Source organism: Artemia sp. Qi Xiang Cuo, chromosome 20 (genome assembly GCF_049724085.1).
Source record: "Artemia sp. Qi Xiang Cuo chromosome 20, ASM4972408v1, whole genome shotgun sequence".
Taxonomy (NCBI): domain Eukaryota; kingdom Metazoa; phylum Arthropoda; class Branchiopoda; order Anostraca; family Artemiidae; genus Artemia; species Artemia sp. Qi Xiang Cuo.
In genome coordinates, this window is record NC_142813.1 from 3,478,866 (window position 1) to 3,497,959 (window position 19,094).

At 32.1% G+C, this 19,094-nt stretch overlaps 1 protein-coding gene across 1 annotated transcript in view; it reads left to right on the forward strand.

Moving 5' to 3' along the window:
* LOC148939778 (uncharacterized) overlaps nucleotides 1-19,094 on the forward strand; it is a 402,528-nt gene that overhangs the window by 159,260 nt on the left and 224,174 nt on the right. Inside the window, exons 4-5 of the mRNA XM_089106449.1 lie at nucleotides 11,360-11,405; nucleotides 14,666-14,735. Coding sequence (XP_088962575.1) covers nucleotides 11,360-11,405; nucleotides 14,666-14,735 — 116 coding nt within the window. The remainder of the gene's footprint in view (nucleotides 1-11,359; nucleotides 11,406-14,665; nucleotides 14,736-19,094) is intronic.

Below are 19,094 nucleotides of genomic sequence, written 5' to 3' on the forward strand. Positions count from 1 at the left end.
CTTTTTCCAGAAGAAAGATCACGGATGCGTAAACGAAGGGGAGAGGATTTCCGAGAAATTGATTTACATAAACGAAGGGGAGAGGATTTATGAGAAATTGATTTACATAATCGGTGGGGGAATTATTGATTCACGAAAGGGGAATTAAGAAACAAACATGGCTTCTTTGTTGTTTGGCTAACCTAACCTGAGAAATTGCTTTACATAATCGGTGGGAGAGAATGTATTGATTTACGAAAGGGGGATTAAGAAACAAACATGGCTTCTTTGATCTTTAGGCTAACCTAACCTGAGAAATTGATTTACATAATCTGCGGGGGGAATGTATTGATTCACGAAAGGGGAATTAAGAAACATTATGGTTTCTTTGATCTTTAGGCTAACCTAACCTGAGAAATTGATTTACATAATCGGCGGGGAATTATTGATTCACGAAAGGGGAATTAAGAAACATTATGGCTTCTTTAATCTTAGGTCTAAGGGATAAACGTTCTTTAGGTCAGAGAGAAAAATTAATATTCTATTTTTAAATAGGGCTTCATTGATCTTTAGTGTCAGGAATTAGAAATGACATCACTTGTTATCTTGGAATTATGTGGGAGTCTAAAGAGATAGAAATTCTATTTTTAAATACGGCTTCACTGAGCTTTAAGTCGGAGAGATAAATTGATATTCTAACGAAACCTTAATAGTGTAGCTAGGAACATTTATGAGATGAAGAGATTAACGTAGGAAAGGGTTTCCTAGAAATTTGAAATGTGAAATAACAGAGATGCCAAAAACAAAAGGAACACGCTGAGATTACGTTTAGGGATTATTTGGGTGAAACGGTTTTAGACATTTTAGAGAATTATTTCGGCGAAACAGTTAGAGACATTTTAAAAGATGATTTTAGAAAAGGTTTTAGAAGAGGTTTTGAGTGTGGTCGGTATAGTAAACAAGTTCTATTTGAACAGTGTCGTGAGGTCCTCTACCCCAACCCCAAAGGGCCCCGATCGCCCTACCCCAACCCCAAAGGGCTTCGCTCCCCCCACCTCCACCCCGCAGGAAGCCCCCGCCCCCAAAGGTCCCCCGGGCTCCCAAAGGACTCTCGGTACCCCTTCCCCCCATTTTTTAAATAATTTTGAATTTTTTAACATGGTATTTTTTTAACTTTTTTACGTATCTTAAAATGACATGAAATATGCTTACGGCTCTACCAATCGTACTTTATGTTTGTTCATAGACACGAAGTGGCTTTCCCGGGGATACTCTATGGCAATTTATTGAGACTACGTAGTTTAATACGTGCATTAAATTAATATTTCCTACGCAGTGGAAGGATAAACACACAATTCATATCTGTAAAAAGTGAAGATGAATTATTCGACGAAAATATGTGCACATGATAAAATCATCGTCGTGTTGAATGCTGACAAGGAGAAATACCTGAACTATGAAACGAGTGCAATTGGTAACACTATTGGAAATGTATGCATGCGTTGTCATGACAGCGAGAAGTTAGATTCCTTTGGAGTACCCAAGAATTTCCATCATGCAAACGGTGGATATGCGAGAGTAACATTACCAGAGAGAGTAGTACTCAAAGAGAATGCCAACGTAAAAATAATAGTTGATGAAGAGGGACAACTTCTAGCTAATGGTTCTGGTAGCATGTTAGCCGTTGATAGATCTTATCGATATCTTTCCGGTGTTAGCATTCGAATGAAAGTAAAGGGAAAAAGAAGGCATGCATACAGCTGCACCAACATCATAAATCATATCTTGTCAATGTGTCAAAACTGCTATCTATGTAAAAATAATGTGACAATAGACAGTGAAATCGTAAGCAGAATAAAAAGGACATTAGCAGACAATATCATCAATGAATATAAAGATGAATTGATGAATTTCCTTTATATTGATGAATATAAAGATGAATTTCCCTAGAGAAATTAGAATTGAATTGTGTTCTTTGGTAAAATTCAGAAGAGAACTTGAACTTTTCTTCACTTCGTTGAGAAAATTTTAAATTGAACTAGAACTTTTTATCTTCCGGGAAAATATTCACAAGTATGGCATTACTTTTTCTATCTTCCACCGAAAAATTTAGAATTGATCTTTAAATTTCTTTATGTCTTTGTGAAATAAAGAACTTAAGTGGAAGATTTTGATTTTCTCTGGTGAAATTAGAATTGAATTGTGTTCTTTGGTAAAATTCAGAAGAGAACTTGAATTTTTCATCACTTCGTTGAGAAAATTTTAAAATGAACTTAAACTTTTATCTTCTGGGAAAGTATTCACAAGTATGGTATTACTTTTTCTATCTTCCATCGAGAAATTTAGAATTGAACTCTAAATTTCTTTATGTCTTTGTGAAATATGGAAATGAAGTGGAATATTTTTGTTTTCTCTGGAGAAATTAGAATCGAATTATGTTCTTTGGTAGAATTCCGAAGAGAACTTGAACTATTTTATCTTCTGTGAAAAATTTGGAACAGTATTTTAAATTTTTCATCTCTTCGAGAAAATATTCACAAGTATGGTATTACTTTTTCTATCTTCCACCTAAAAATTTAGAATTGAACTTTAAATTTCTTTATGTCATTGTGAAATAAAGAACTTAAGTGGAAGATTTTTATTTTCTCTCGTGAAATTAGAATTTAATTGTGTTCTTTGGTAAAATTCAGAAGAGAACTTGAATTCTTCTTCACTTCGTTGAGAAAATTTTGAATTGAACTAGAACTTTTTATCTTCCGGGAAAATATTCACAAGTATGGTATTACTTTTTCTATCTTCCACCGAAAAATTTAGAATTGAACTCTAAATTTCTCTATTTCTTTGTAAAATAAAGAACTTAAGTGGAAGATTTTTGTTTTCTCTGGAGAAATTAGAATTGAATTGTGTTCTTTGGTAAAATTCAGTAGAGAACTTGAACTTTTCTTTACTTCGTTGAGAAAATTTTAAATTGAACTACAACTTTTTACCTTCCGTGAAAATATTCACAAGTATGGTATTACTTTTTCTATCTTCCAACGAAAAATTTTGAATTGAACTTTAAATTTCTTTATGTCTTTGTGAAATAAGGAACTGAAGTGGAAGATTTTTATTTTCTCTGGTGAAATTGGAATTGAATTGTGTTCTTTGGTAAAATTCAGAAGAGAACTTGAATTCTTCTTCACTTCGTAAAGAAAATTTTAAATTGAACTAGAACTTTTTATCTTCCGGGAAAATATTCACAAGTATGGTATTACTTTTTCTATCTTCCACCGAAAAATTTGGAATTGAACTTTAAATTTCATTATGTTTTTGTGAAATATAGAACTTAAGTGGAAGATTTTTATTTTCGCTGGATAAATTAGAATTGAATTGTGTTCTTTGGTAAAATTCAGTAGAGAACTTGAACTTTTCTTCACTTCGTTGAGAAAATTTCAAATTGAACTAGAACTTTTTATCTTCCGTGAAAATATTCACAAGTATGGTATTACTTTTTCTATCTTCCACCGAGAAATTTAGAATTGAACTCCAAATTTCTTTATGTCTTTGTGAAATAAAGAACTGAAGTGGAAGATTTTTGTTTTCTCTGGAGAAATTAGAATTGAATTGTGTTCTTTGGTAAAATTCCGAAGAGAACTTGAACTTTTTTATCTTCTGTGAAAAATTTGGAACAGTATTTTAAATTTTTCATCCCTTCGAGACAGATCTGAACTAAAGTGGAAAATTTTTATATTATTTGGAAAAAATAGAAAGGATCAATAACTAATTTCTTTTTCATTGAGAAAATTCAGAATAGAACTTGAACTTTTCTTCACTTCGTTGAGAAAATTTTAAATTGAACTAGAACTTTTTATCTTCCGTGAAAATATTCACAAGTATGGTATTACTTTTTCTTTCAAATTGAGAAAATTTTAAATTGAACTAGAACTTTTTATCTTCCGTGAAAATATTCACAAGTATGGTATTACTTTTTCTATCTTCCACCGAGAAATTTAGAATTGAACTCTAAATTTCTTTATGTCTTTGTGAAATAAATAACTGAAGTGGAAGATTTTTGTTTTCTCTAGAGAAATTAGAATCGAATTATTTTATTTGGTAGAATTCCGAAGAGAACTTGAACTTTTTTATCTTCTGTGAAAAATTTGGAACAGTATTTTAAATTTTTCATCTTCGAGAAAATATTCACAAGTATGGTATTACTTTTTCTATCTTTCACGGAAAAATTTAGAATTGAACTTTAAATTTCTTTATGTCATTGTGAAATAAAGAACTTAAGTGGAAGATTTTTATTTTCTCTGGTAAAATTAGAATTGAATTGTATTTTTTGGTAAAATTCAGAAGAGAACTTGAATTCTTCTTCACTTCGTTGAGAAAATTTTGAATTGAACTAGAACTTTTTATCTTCCGGGAAAATATTCACAAGCATGGTATTACTTTTTCTATCTTCCACCGAAAAATTTAGAATTGAACTCTAAATTTCTTTATGTCCTTGTAAAATAAAGAACTTAAGTGGAAGATTTTTGTTTTCTCTGGAGAAATTAGAATTGAATTGTGTTCTTTGGTAAAATTCAGTAGAGAACTTGAACTTTTCTTCACTTCGTTGAGAAAATTTTAAATTGAACTAGAACTTTTTATCTTCCTTGAAAATATTCACACGTATTGTATTACTTTTTCTATCTTCCACCGAAAAATTTAGAATTGAACTCTAAATTTCATTATGTCTTTGTGAAATAAGCAACTGAAGTGGAATATTTTTATTTTCTCTGGTTAAATTAGAATTGAATTGTGTTATTTGGTAGAATTTAGAAAAGAAATTAAATTCTTCTTCACTTCGTTGAGAAAATTTTAAATTGAACTAGAACTTTTTATCTTCAGGGACAATATTCACACGTATGGTATTACTTTTTCTATCTTCCACTGAAAAATTTAGAATTAAACTTTAAATTTATTTATGTGTTTGTGAAATAAAGAAGTTAAGTGGAAGATTTTTATTGTCTCTTGATAAATTAGAATTGAATTGTGTTCTTTGGAAAAATTCAGTAGAAAACTTAAACTTTTCTTCACTTCGTTGAGAAAATTTTAAATTGAAGTAGAACTTTTTATCTTCCGTGAAAATATTCACAAGTATGGTATTACTTTTTCTATCTTCCACCGAGAAATTTAGAATTGAACTCGAAATTTCTTTATGTCTTTGTGAAATAAAGAACTGAAGTGGAAGATTTTTGTTTTCTCTGGAGAAATTAGAATTGAATTGTGTTCTTTGGTAAAATTCCGAAGAGAACTTGAACTTTTTCATCATCTGTGAAAAATTTGGAACAGTATTTTAAATTTTTCTTCTCTTCGAGACAGATCTGAACTAAAGTGGAAAATTTTTATATTATTTGGAAAAAATAGAAATGATCAATGACTAATTTCTTTTTCATTGAGAAAATTTAGAAGAGAACTTGAACTTTCCTTGACTTCGTTGAGAAAATTTTAAATTGAACTAGAAATTTTTATATTCAGTGAAAATATTCACAAGTATGGTATTAATTTTTCTATCTTCCACCGAAAAATTTAGAATTGAAATTTAAATTTCTTTGTGTCTTTGTGAAATAAAGAACTTAAGTGGAAGATTTTTATTTTCTCTGGAGAAATTAGAATTGAATGTGTTCTTTTGTAAAATTCAGTAGAGAACTTGAACTTTTCTTCACTTCGTTGAGAAAATTTTAAATTGAACTAGAACTTTTTATCTTCCGTGAAAATATTCACAAGTATCTTCCGTGAAAATATTCACAAGTATGGTATTACTATTTCTATCTTCCACCGAAAAATTAGAATTGAACTTTAAATTTCTTTATGTCTTTGTGAAATAAAGAACTTAAGTGGAAGATTTTTATTTTCTCTAGAGAAATTAGAATTGAATTGTGTTCTTTTTTAAAATTCAGTAGAGAACTTGAAATTTTCTTCACTTCGTTGAGAAAATTTTAAATTGAACTAGAACTTTTTATCTTCCGTGAAAATATTCACAAGTATGGTATTACTTTTTCTATCTTCCACCGAAAAATTTAGAATTGAACTTTAAATTTCTTTATTTCTTTGTGAAATAAAGAACTTAAGTGGAAGATTTTTATTTTCTCTCGATAAATTAGAATTGAATTGTGTTCTTTGGTAAAGTTCAAAAGAGAACTTGAACTTTTCTTCACTTCGTTGAGAAAATTTTAAATTGAACTAGATCTTTTTATCTTCCGTGAAAATATTCACAAGTATGGCATTACTATTTCTATCTCACACCGAACAATTTAGAATTGAACTTTAAATTTCTTTATGTCTTTGTGAAATAAAAAACTTAAGTGGAAGATTTTTATTTTCTCTGGATAAATTAGGATTGAATTGTGTTCTTTGGTAAAATTCAGTAGGGAACTTGAACTTTTCTTCACTTCGTTGAGAAAATTTTAAATTGAACTAGAACTTTTTATCTTCCGTGAAAATATTCACAAGTATGGTATTACTTTTTCTATCTTCCACCGAGAAATTTAGAATTGAACTCTAAATTTCTTTATGTCTTTGTGAAATAAAGAACTGAAGTGGAAGATTTTTGTTTTCTCTAGAGAAATTAGAATTGAATTGTTTTCTTTGGTAAAATTCAGAAGAGAACTTGAACTTTTTTATCTTCTGTGAAAAATTTGGAACAGTATTTTAAATTTTTCATCCCTTCGAGACAGATCTGAACTAAAGTGGAAAATTTTTATATTATTTGGAAAAAATAGAAAGGATCAATAACTAATTTCTTTTTCATTGAGAAAATTCAGAATAAAACTTGAACTTTTCTTCACTTCGTTGAGAAAATTTTAAATTGAACTAGAACTTTTAATCTTTCGTGAAAATATTCACACGTATGGTATTACTTTTTTTATCTTACACCAAAAAATTTAGAATTGAACTGTAGATTTATTTATGTCTTTGTGAAATATAGAACTTAAGGTGAAAATTTTTATTTTCTCTGGAGAAATTAGAATTGAATATGTTCTTTGGTAAAATTCAGTAGAGAACTTGAACTTTTCTTCACATCGTTGAGAAAATTTTAAATTGAACTACAACTTTTTATCTTCCGTGAAAATATTCACAAGTATCTTCCGTGAAAATATTCACAAGTATGGTATTACTTTTTCTATCTTCCACCGAAAAATTAGAATTGAACTTTAAATTTCTTTATGTCTTTGTGAAATAAAGAACTTAAGTGGAAGATTTTTATTTTCTCTAGAGAAATTAGAATTGAATTGTGTTCTTTTTTAAAATTCAGTAGAGAACTTGAAATTTTCTTCACTTCGTTGAGAAAATTTTAAATTGAACTAGAACTTTTTATCTTCCGTGAAAATATTCACAAGTATGGTATTACTTTTTTCTTTCTTCCACCTAAATATTTAGAATAGAACTTTAAATTTCTTTATTTCATTTTGAAATAAAGAACTGAAGTGGAAGATTTTTGTTTTCTCTGGAGGAATTAGAATTGAATTGTGTTCTTTGGTAAAATTCATAGGAGAACTTGAACTTTTATGGAGTTTGTTGAGAAAATTTTAAATTGAACTAGAACTTTTTATCTTCCGGGAAAATATTCACAAGTATGGTATTACTTTTTCTATCTTCCACCGAAAAATTTAGAATTGAACTTTAAATTTCTTTATGTCTTTGTGAAATAAAGAACTTAAGTGGAAGATTTTTATTTTCTCTGGAGAAATTAGAATTGAATTGTGTTCTTTGGTAAAATTTAGTAGAGAACTTGAACTTTTCTTCACTTCATTGAGAAAATTTTAAATTGGACTAGAACTTTTTATTTTCCGTGAAAATATTCGTAAATATGGTATTACTTTTTCTATCTTCCACCAAAAAATTTAAAATTGAACTTTAAATTTCTTTATGTCTTTGTGAAATAAAGAACTGAAGTGGAAGATTTTTGTTTTCTCTTGAGAAATTAGAACTGAATTGTGTTCTTTGGTAAAATTCAGAAGAGATCATGAACTATTCTATCTTTTATGAAAAATTGAGCCTGCTAGTAGTATCTTTATCTCTAAAAATTCTTTCTCTTACATCTCTGACCCTTTTAATAGATATTCTGAACGTTTGACGTTCTAGCATACCCTAAAAATAATGAACACTTAACAAAATAATGCATAAGATATTTTTAATGAAATAATGACATGTAGAATATTAATATAAAAATACGTTAAATACATTATTATACATTATTAGTACCCTTGCGCTTCACTTTCCGTCAATTCATCTTTATATTCATTGATGATATTGTCTGCTAATGTCCTTTTTATTCTGCCTACGATGTCACTGTCTATTGTCACATTATTTTTACATAGATAGCAGTTTTGACACATTGACAAGATATGATTTATGATGTTGGTACAGCTGTATGCATGCCCTCTTTTTCCTTAGAACTTTTTATCTTCCGTGAAAATATTCACAAGTATGGTATTACTTTTTCTATCTTCCACTGGAAAATTTAGAATTGAACTTCAAATTTCTTTATGTCTTTGTGAAATAAAGAACTGAAGTGGAAGATTTTTATTTTCTCTGGAGAAATTAGAATTGAATTGTGTTCTTTGGTAAAATTCAGAAGAGAACTTGAACTTTTCTTCACTTCGTTGAAAAAATTTTAAATTGAACTAGAACTTTTTATCTTCCGGAAAATATTCACAAGTATGGCATTACTTTTTCTATCTTCCACCGAAAAATTTAGAATTGAACTTTAAATTTCTTTATGTCTTTGTGAAATAAAGAACTTAAGTGGAAGATTTTTATTTTCTCTTGAGAAATTAGAATTGAATTGTGTTCTTTGGTAAAATTCAGTAGAGAACTTGAACTTTTCTTCACTTCATTGAGAAAATTTTAAATTGGACTAGAACTTTTTATCTTCCGTGAAAACATTCATAAGTATGGTATTACTTTTTCTATCTTCCACCGAAAAATTTAGAATTGAACTTTAAATTTCTGTATGTCTTTGTGAAATAAAGAACTGAAGTGGAAGATTTTTGTTTTCTCTGGAGAAATTAGAATTGAATTCTGTTCTTTGGTAAAATTCAGAAGAGATCATGAACTTTTCTATCTTCTATGTAAAATTGAGCCTGCTAGTAGTATCTTTATCTCTAAAAATTCTTTTTCTTACATCTCTGACCCTTTTAATAGATATTCTGAACGTTTGACGTTCTAGCATACCCTAAAAAATAATGAACACTTAACAAAATAATTCATAAGATATTTTTAATGAAATAATGACATGTAGAATATTAATATAAAAAAACGTTAAATACATTATTATACATTATTAGTACCCTTGCGCTTCACTTTCCGTCAATTCATCTTTATATTCATTGATGATATTGTCTGCTAATGTCCTTTTTATTCTGCCTACGATTTCACTGTCTATTGTCACATTATTTTTACATAGATAGCAGTTTTGACACATTGACAAGATATGATTTATGATGTTGGTGCAGCTGTATGCATGCCTTCTTTTTCCCTTTGCTTTCATTCGAATGCTAACACCGGAAAGATATCGATAAGATCTATCAACGGCTAACATGCTAGCAGAACCATTAGCTAGAAGTTGTCCCTCTTCATCAACTATTATTTTTACGTTGGCATTCTCTTTGAGTACTACTTTCTCTGGTAATGTTACTCTCGCATATCCACCGTTTGCATGATGGAAATTCTTGGGTACTCCAAAGGAATCTAACTTCTCGCTGTCATGACAATGCATGCATACATTTCCAATAGTGTTACCACTTGCACTTGTTTCATAGTTCAGGTATTTCTCCTTGTCAGCATTCAACACGATGATGATTTTATCGTGTGCACATATTTTCGTCGAATAATTCATCTTCACTTTTTACAGATATGAATTGTGTGTTTATCCTTCCACTGCGTAAAAAATACTGATTTAATGCACGCATTAAACTAGGTAGTGTCGATAACTTGCCATAGAGTATCAATGGGAAAGCCGCTTCGTGCCTATGAACAAGCACAGAGTACGATTGGTAGAGCCGTAAGCATATTTCATGTCATTTTAAGATACGTAAAAAAGTTAAAAAAATATCATGTTAAAAATTCAAAATTATTTAAAAAACTGGGGGGAAGGGGTACCGAGAGTCCTTTGGGAGCCCGGGGGACCTTTGGGGGCTGGGGGCTTCCTTTGGGGTTGGGGTGGGGGGATCTAAGCCCTTTGGGGTTGGGGTAGGGCGATCGGGGCCCTTTGGGGTTGGGGTAGAGGAACTCACGACACTGTTCAAATAGAACTTGTTTACTATAACGACCACACTCAAAACCTCTTCTAAAACCTTTTCTAAAATCATCTTTTAAAATGTCTCTAACTGTTTCGCCGAAATAATTCCCTAAAATGTCTAAAACCGTTTCACCCAAATAATCCCTAAACGTAATCTCAGCGTGTTCCTTTTGTTTTTGGCATCCCTGCGCTGTCACATTTCAAATTTCTAGGAAACCCTTTCCAATGTTAATCTCTTCATCTCATAAATGTTCCTAGCTAAACTATTAAGGTTTCGTTAGAATATCAATTTATCTCTCCGACTTAAAGCTCAGTGAAGCCGTATTTAAAAATAGAATTTCTATCTCTTTAGACTCCCACATAATTCCAAGATAACAAGTGATGTCATTTCTAATTCCTGACACTAAAGATCAATGAAGCCCTATTTAAAAATAGAATATTAATTTTTCTCTCTGTCCTAAAGAACTTTTATCCCTCAGACCTAAGATTAAAGAAGCCATAATGTTTCTTAATTCCCCTTTCGTGAATCAATAATTCCCCGCCGATTATGTAAATCAATTTCTCAGGTTAGGTTAGCCTAAAGATCAAAGAAACCATAATGTTTCTTAATTCCCCTTTCGTGAATCAATACATTCCCCCCGCAGATTATGTAAATCAATTTCTCAGGTTAGGTTAGCCTAAAGATCAAAGAAGCCATATTTGTTTCTTAATCCCCCTTTCGTAAATCAATACATTCTCCCCCCCCGATTCTGTAAAGCAATTTCTCAGGTTAGGTTAGCCAAACAACAAAGAAGCCATGTTTGTTTCTTAATTCCCCTTTCGTGAATCAATAATTCCCCCACCGATTATGTAAATCAATTTCTCATAAATCCTCTCCCCTTCGTTTATGTAAATCAATTTCTCGGAAATCCTCTCCCCTTCGTTTACGCATCCGTGATCTTTCTTCTGGCAAAAGATTCAAACCATAAACCACGTGGTCATGTCACGAGTCAATAAGGCCTTTCTACTGCCCCTACCTATTAGCAAATATATGGCATACTGATAACAGCAATAATAGCCTGGTCTTTAAAAGATAATGTTATTTCCGTTTGTATTTAAGAACCTTTTTTCCAGATTGAAGATGTTTTACAGTCATGGGAGCCACTGATCTCAAAGATAGGTAAGTCGGACTTGAATTTTACGAGGGATTACCTACTCTCACAAATTTGTGTATCAGTTGAGGCGCATAACTTGCCGTGCCAGTATGGCACGCGTGTTGCAAAACTGCTGCATGTTAGAAATTTGCCAGTGCCACATGACAGAACAAGTGGTGCTCTGAGATGTATGTCAGATGGCAGCGAGTTGGCAACCCCGTGGATTTTCTTTCTTTTGTAAGAGCACTATAAAAACCGGAAGGGCAGTGTTGTGTTACAACTCTATCTAAGAAAAAATAAAAAGCTTAAAATAGCTCCTCCATTTTATAGTTTTCGGGTTTCGGACATTTTCAGGTTTAGTTTTAATACTGTAAGAAGGTACAAGGTGAACAGGTCCGTAGGAAGTGAAGCTTCACGGCCTGCCTTGCCCCTGTAAATCACAAAAGTTCATGATGCCTCACTATATTTATTGTACCTATCATCAGGGTGAGTATTCAAGAAAAAGGGGGGGGGGTCAATTCTTTTCAAAATTAAAGGAGGTAATTCTGTAGTAGTTGTTTCATTTTTTCCATGAAAATACCGAAAAAAAGGCATTTTTTTTAAATATCAGGGGTCAATTGGCCCCCTCTCAATTGACGCTCTTACTTATCATATCATTGATTTTTCTTTCGGTTTTTGAAACCAATAAACGTAAAAAAAACACCGATAAAAGAGGGTGTTTCCAAGAAACGATGAAAGCACGACTAAGTAACTTCTATTTGTAATTTTAATTTTTAATTCTGCCCTGAAGACGGTTGAGCAGAGATCTTGACCAAACTATTTACATTGTAGGCTACTCCCTTTTTTCACTTGATGCCATTCAAGGCCGTATCCAGGGGGGGGGTCCAGGTTTGAACTACTCCCCCCGGAAAACATTGGTCCTATATATAAAAAAAATTAAGCGTTTTAATTTTCTTGTAAACCCTCCCCCGAACAAAAGCCCTGGATACGCCCTTGTAATTAACCTTGTTTTCTTTTTCGTTACAATTTTTCGCTTTGTCGTTCTTAGCCAGTGAGGTTTCAGGAATTATTTATTAAGTTTTCAAAAATGTATTTGCCCACATTCTCTTGCTTTCAGAAATGCTTACAAAGCTTTTGATTTGAAAAATGTCCTTTCCTAATATTTAAGGCCTGAAACAAATTGCAACCAAACTTTGTTGCCAAATTACGGCCAATTATAGCCTAAGTTACTTCTTAGTTTTCACTTTTCTAAAAGATTGGGTCTTAATGGTTATAGCTTTGAATTACTGTTGCCGATATTGATAAAATCTATCCTAAAATTAAACTGATGCCATGAATTAGATTTTGGGTAGAACCCTATAATATTAAATTGCATTAATTATGTTTCGGCAAATTTTGGCCCTGTAACTGTCACACTTTATATAGGCCGTGATGACTCTATTGCAAAATTTGAAAAGTACTCATCCATTGTCATTAATGTTGTTAATTAGCCATGCAATTTCAACATGATATTTAAGGGGTTACCAAGTGAATACCTTCGCCTACACCAGAAATTACAGCGCTAGGATTAAGTGGCTTTCCCACTATGCACCCAATTTTCTATGCTAAGTGATTAAATTATGTTGAGTAAAAATATAGGTCCAGAATCCAGAAAACACACGAGAATAATATATCAAAATCAGATAGGCATTACCCGGTACCTACATCAGACGCTGTATAAATAAAGGGTTTCTCACTCCAGGAACTATATTTAAACTTTATTTTTGGGGGGTTTAGGGGAATAAAAGGTACCTAGGTTAGGTTAGGTTGCGTATTTAATATATGATGTTTTACCCCTCCCCCCGCCTAATGTGGAAATATATCGCCTAAATTTGTTTCTGAACTATTATATTTTTATCCTATTTTGTTTTATTTTCATTATCATTAACGAAACTTCACTTCTCCCGTGTTTTCTGGATTCTAATCAAGTACCAAAATATAAGCTTTCACACTTAAGCAGGTCTATTCTCACTAAGCTAAGGTAAAAATGCAAAAACGATGGCAGTCGTCGCCTAAAACCACCACATTTATCATTAGCCAAAAAAAAAAAAAAAAAAATTATTTAAAAAAAAATATGGTTGGGAAACGAAGATTCTATCCCCAATCAAGCATGATAGGCTTTCTAGGGAAAAGTCCAATAACCCAAGAACGTATCCAAGATTTTTTTGGGTTGGGGGCTGCAAAAGAAATTTTAAAAAACGCATCAAAATTTGTTTATGTTCATTTTTGTTACATTTTTACGAGTTGGACAAACATTGGGGGGAGGGGTTCAAATCCCCTAATTTCCCCTCCTGGATACGGCTTTGTAATAACCTATGTTCAAGAACGCATACAGGATTTTTTTCAAGGGGGGGGGGGGTACAAAAAAAAACTTCAAAAAAGCCTCAAATGTTTGTTTATATTCGTTTTTGTTACGTTTTTACAAGTCGGATAAACCTTCAGGGCCTTGGTCATAAAGAACCACACAGAACAAATCGTTTGTAATAATAAGGGATTACGCTGCGATAATATTCCCTACACCAGAGACTTCGGGGATGGGACTCAAAACATGGACTTAGAGCAGCAAACCATCCTTAGTCTATAACACATTGAGAAGCCTCCCCCCCCCCAAAGAAAAACAACCTCCAAATTTCTTTACAATTTTGCTCAAATTACCACATTAATTTGATCTTTTATTAATCCCCCCCCAAAAAAAAATAAAAGAAGAAAATATCCTCCACACGCGTGTGGGGGGGGGCATTGAATTCATGAACGTAGGGTGTACAACAACGCATAGGGGCTCAATGGTAGAGTAAGGCCAGGGGTAGAGATAGAGTCATAAACCAATTTATATCAGGTACATATGAAACAATTTATTTTTTTTGGGGAAGAGGGGTGTAATTTTTCCAAAAATTTGAAATTTGAAAATTTGTATTAAATTTATTGAAATTTAGAGAAAAAGCCGTGATCGTTGTATGATTTTGGATAGGGGCGAAGATCCCCTTGTGTTTGTCCTTGGTGATCATTTGGGACTTTTTTTCCTTATAATTTTAGTTATTCGTGCAGTTATTAAATGTTATTAATCCAAGCCTTACAGCGAATTGTTGTTTTTTAATTTATATTCTAAGAAAATATTAATAGAAACTTAAGTTTAAAAATGTTCCAAATAAAAAGTAACATAAAATAGAAATTAAAAAAAACTAAATGTACATTATTATATGTAAATTAAAGTAAAAATAAAAAATAATCTGACTCTGGTTCGTTACAGGACCAGTTTTCTCGAAGAAACTATGGCAATTCTATGAAGATTATCTCGACGTTTACCCCAAAGCGAAAAGGTGAGTAACGTCTCTTAATATCACTGCTAACCTTGTCCGAAAAATGATAAGTGGGCATTTTTAGCTTATTACTACTATTTCTAACAACTCACTGCTGCATCAAGCCACCTGAGGCCAACACAGCTACGCACGCTCCTCCTCCATCCCCATTTATTCAAATCCTCTTTCTTTACACCCTCCCAAGAAGATCTTATTTTCGTTGTCTTTCCTAACCATATCCTCCCACCCCATTAGGGAACGAACTGCTTTCCGTTTGGCCCTAGATGGTTGGCCGAAAAGGACAATATGAGGCTGGGGGGGATTAATCCTAGCTGAATCTTCTCTACGCTTCTATCTTGGCTTTGGTAGTTCTACCATTTTATCCCAAATAATTATTTCATTACAGCTGAATCTGTTTTCGATATATTATATTCTGCTTAGGTACACAGTCTAGCCTTCGTACTTCTTGCAATAATTTGTGCTTCAAAAGGACAGCTCTATTGAAGTGCTTACCAGCGTTACCAATGCGGTACAATTGTACCGTATTTGGTACAATTTAGAGGTCCTGGCACAGTGCAGTACATTTTGAATTTTCTTGGTTCATTCAGATTTCCCGGTACATTTAGGTTTTACTTGCTCCTTTTTGACTCAAATATCTGTTCCAAATTTTAGTTTATTCAAAATTTTCTTATTGTTATGGCAAGTTTTTAACCTCCTGTTTGCCATGGTACAAATTGCTTTCTTGCGGTACAATTTTATTCGGAAAATTGGTTCAGTTTATTTCAAAGCGTTGGCAACGCTGGTGCTTACGTCTCTAAAGAATCCAAGACATTGGATACTTAGACACAAGCACAAGGGAAAAAAGACCACTTGGAAGTAATACGAATTTGAATGTAACTACATATATCAAAATGAGAAAGCGTAAGACAACGAAGAAAAACAAGGTAATTCACAGCCAGTGAAAAAAGGAGAAAAATGGAAATATTTCGGCCAATACTTCCGCTCAACCGTCGCCTTTTTACAATTGCCTAAGAAACGGTCTCTTCAAGTGTCGGTTTTAGCGGAAGGACAGAGAGGACGCTTGCCCCAGGCGCAGAAACTTTAGGGACGCAAAATTAAAATAAATAAATACACTAATGGTTATAATAATTTTGTAATTTTGTTTTTATTAAAATAAAGTAGAGGGCGCATTTAATAAATGAAAATAATTAATAAATTATTAGCTAATTAATAAATTGAAAATAATTTGGTTAATAAATCAAAGTTTTGTAAAAATTCGGCCTGAAAGCTCTCTTCCGTCTCTTCAATTTTAGTTTTTCTTTTTCAAGGATTGTTATATATATATATATATATATATATATATATATATATATATATATATATATATATATATATATATATATATATATATATATATATTTCCACAACTTGGGACGGCTTAAGGACGTGCTATTAAGATCCTTAATCAAAAACGAAAAATCGCAAAGAAAGGAAGAAAACGAGGACAATTAACAGCCAGTTAAAAAATTGAAAAATTATGCAAATATTTCGGTCAATACCTCCGCTTGACCGTCCTCAGTGCAGAATAAAACTGATAAAAATATAAAAACCAAACCTTAAAATAAAAACACCAAACTAAAATTGGACGACCCTTTCCTAGTAACGGAGAAAGGGTTAAATAAATATACTAACGGTTATAATCCTTTTGTAATTTTGGAAATTTTGTTTTTATTACAATAAAGTAGAGGGCGCATTTAATAAATGAAAATAATTAATAAATTATTAGCTAATTAATAAATTGAAAATAATTTGGTTAATAAATCAAAGTTTTGTAAAAGTTCGGCCTGAAAGCTCTCTTCCGTCTCTTCAATTTTAGTTTTTCTCTTTCAAGGTTTGTTATATATATATATATATATATATATATATATATATATATATATATATATATATATATATATATATATATATATATATATATGTTTCCACAACTTGGGACGGCTTAAGGACGTGCTATTAAGATCCTTAATCAAGGATTGTTATAAAGGACTAAAGGGACTTAAGGACTAAAAGGATTTATCTTGTTTAGGGGTGTTAATATGGATATGCTGTTTATTGATTTTCGCCAAAAACGGTATGCACACAGTGCTTATATTAACGCAAAGACAATACAATATACACGAAGAAAAGGCATAAAAAACATACTACAAACACATACAGACATGGGTGTCATTTATTTGGGGGGGGAGGGGGGCAGTTTCCCCCAATAATTTAGATAAAACAAATATAATATAGCCTATGCCCCTTGACTATCGGGATATCGACCCCTGGTATCCAGACTATCCTTCACTATTTGGTATCCAGGAGAGGCTTGCGGGATTTGGAAACCTGCCCTCGGAATTTTTGTCTGACTCGTAAAAATGTAACAAAAATAATTAAGAACAAATATTTTCTGCGTTCTTATAAGTTTTTGTACCTTCCCCCCGGAAAAAATACCACCGCCCCATAGAAAAACTCCTGGATACGGTAGTAACAACTACTTAGTTTTCGTTTGAGACTAATTATATATGAGGCTAACTCCATATTCATTTATATTCAAAAGAAAATTTTGCAGATACAAATGTAAAATGTCAAGGCCCTTAATTAATGATTAAGGCCTGTTGCATATTATGGTAAGGATTTCTCCTGTTTATAAGTGGTAAGTCGGTACTTTTTTTAGTATTACTAGGATCTTTTCTAACCGTTACGGATTACACTTTAGGTCAATTGACTAAAATAAATACGCAGGTGAAGGGATTCCAGCTTAAACCCCGGACTGAAAACAGTGGTCATAACTTAAAAAAAAAATCGCATGCTCAACAATGGTTTATGTTGTGCAAGTACAGATCTGCTGATTCGATGCCTTCGGCCGCGAGTGGTATGCGTGGTTGGGGCCCCCAACCTGGGGGCAAATCATTCGATGCTTCTCTTGTTTTTCTTCCCCAGATTTCTTCAGGTGCTCATTCAGAGCTGGGTCGACTCTGGTTGAGCTTACAGGGTCGCACCATTGACCCCCGTTTCAAACCAAATAAACAGCGACACCAGGACTCGAACCCCTGACCTCAGGGTTTTAAGCCCGGAGCGCTAACCAATTGGCTAGGACCAATGGTAAAAACGGGTCTGAAAAAAGCTATCAGGAGCAGTATTGCCAGATAGGTGTATTTACACCACTTATATTTTTGGAATATTTAAATTCTTAAAAACAGCCTATTTTCTAAAGTAATTTTCTTTTGTAAAATTGTACCTTCGGTGCAGTGTCGCTAAAAATTGTGTTTTTGGTGGAAATCACTCTTTTTGGCTAAGTTATCCTATACCGGACATCTGGCAATACTGCCCAGGAGAGCAGTTACGGTAGTAACCGTAACTTCATGGACCATAAGCTTTGAAGTCTTTTACGACATAAAAACTTATTAGTGTACAAAAAACTATGCATCAATAATTGCAAATTCATCATTTATGATGCGAAAAATTTGCGACATCATTCGTAAGAGCAATGCCCTTACATTTCTCTCAGCTAGTATAAGGTGCGTCTTCTTCTACACGTTGGTGATTTATAATCAAATATATGCATAAAATAGTAATATTAGTTCCGGTGAATTGTATTCACTAGTTGTTTTTTGTTCTTGAAACTTCTGTATTTTTTTACCTTCGATTAACGTTTACTCGATACTAATTTCAAGGTCAAAAATGAGCTACAAATAATGAGAAAGGTGTTCGTTTTAGGTTTACCTCCAGAGCTTTGCTATTTTTTGAATTAATACATTAAGTCAAACTTAAAAAGTCAAACAATTATAACTCCAGGGCTGACAAAGCCCCCCCCCCCTCTACAGCCCCGAGGGAAGGGCTGTAACTCATGCAGTACGACCATTGTTAAACATATAAGGTTTTCTTATTTGAAAAAGGGGCATATTTTTTGATTAAAAAAAAACAAATCTAAAAAAGAGATTCAGTTAAAATTAAATAGTGATATTGACTCTAAACTGAGCAGAATTAAAGGCATACAATAAGTCAAACTTAAAACGAATAAATGTTACCATGAATGAATAAATGAAACCATTAAAAAGCAGAGATTGAAATTAAAAAGCCATTCCAGACTTAGAAATGAAAGATATTGCTATGAAGGAATAAATGAAACCTAAAATGAACATGAAGTAAAATAAATAAAGAAGCAACAAATAAAAGAGAAGCCACAAACTACGTAATCCAAACATCCACAGAAACAGATCAGTTTATTTTTTTTCAATTAGTTTATTTTGATTTAGTTAAATTTCAATTTATTTTATTTTAATTAATTACTTTAATTGTATAGCTCATTTTCCATTTTTCACTGTCATTTTCACTTGA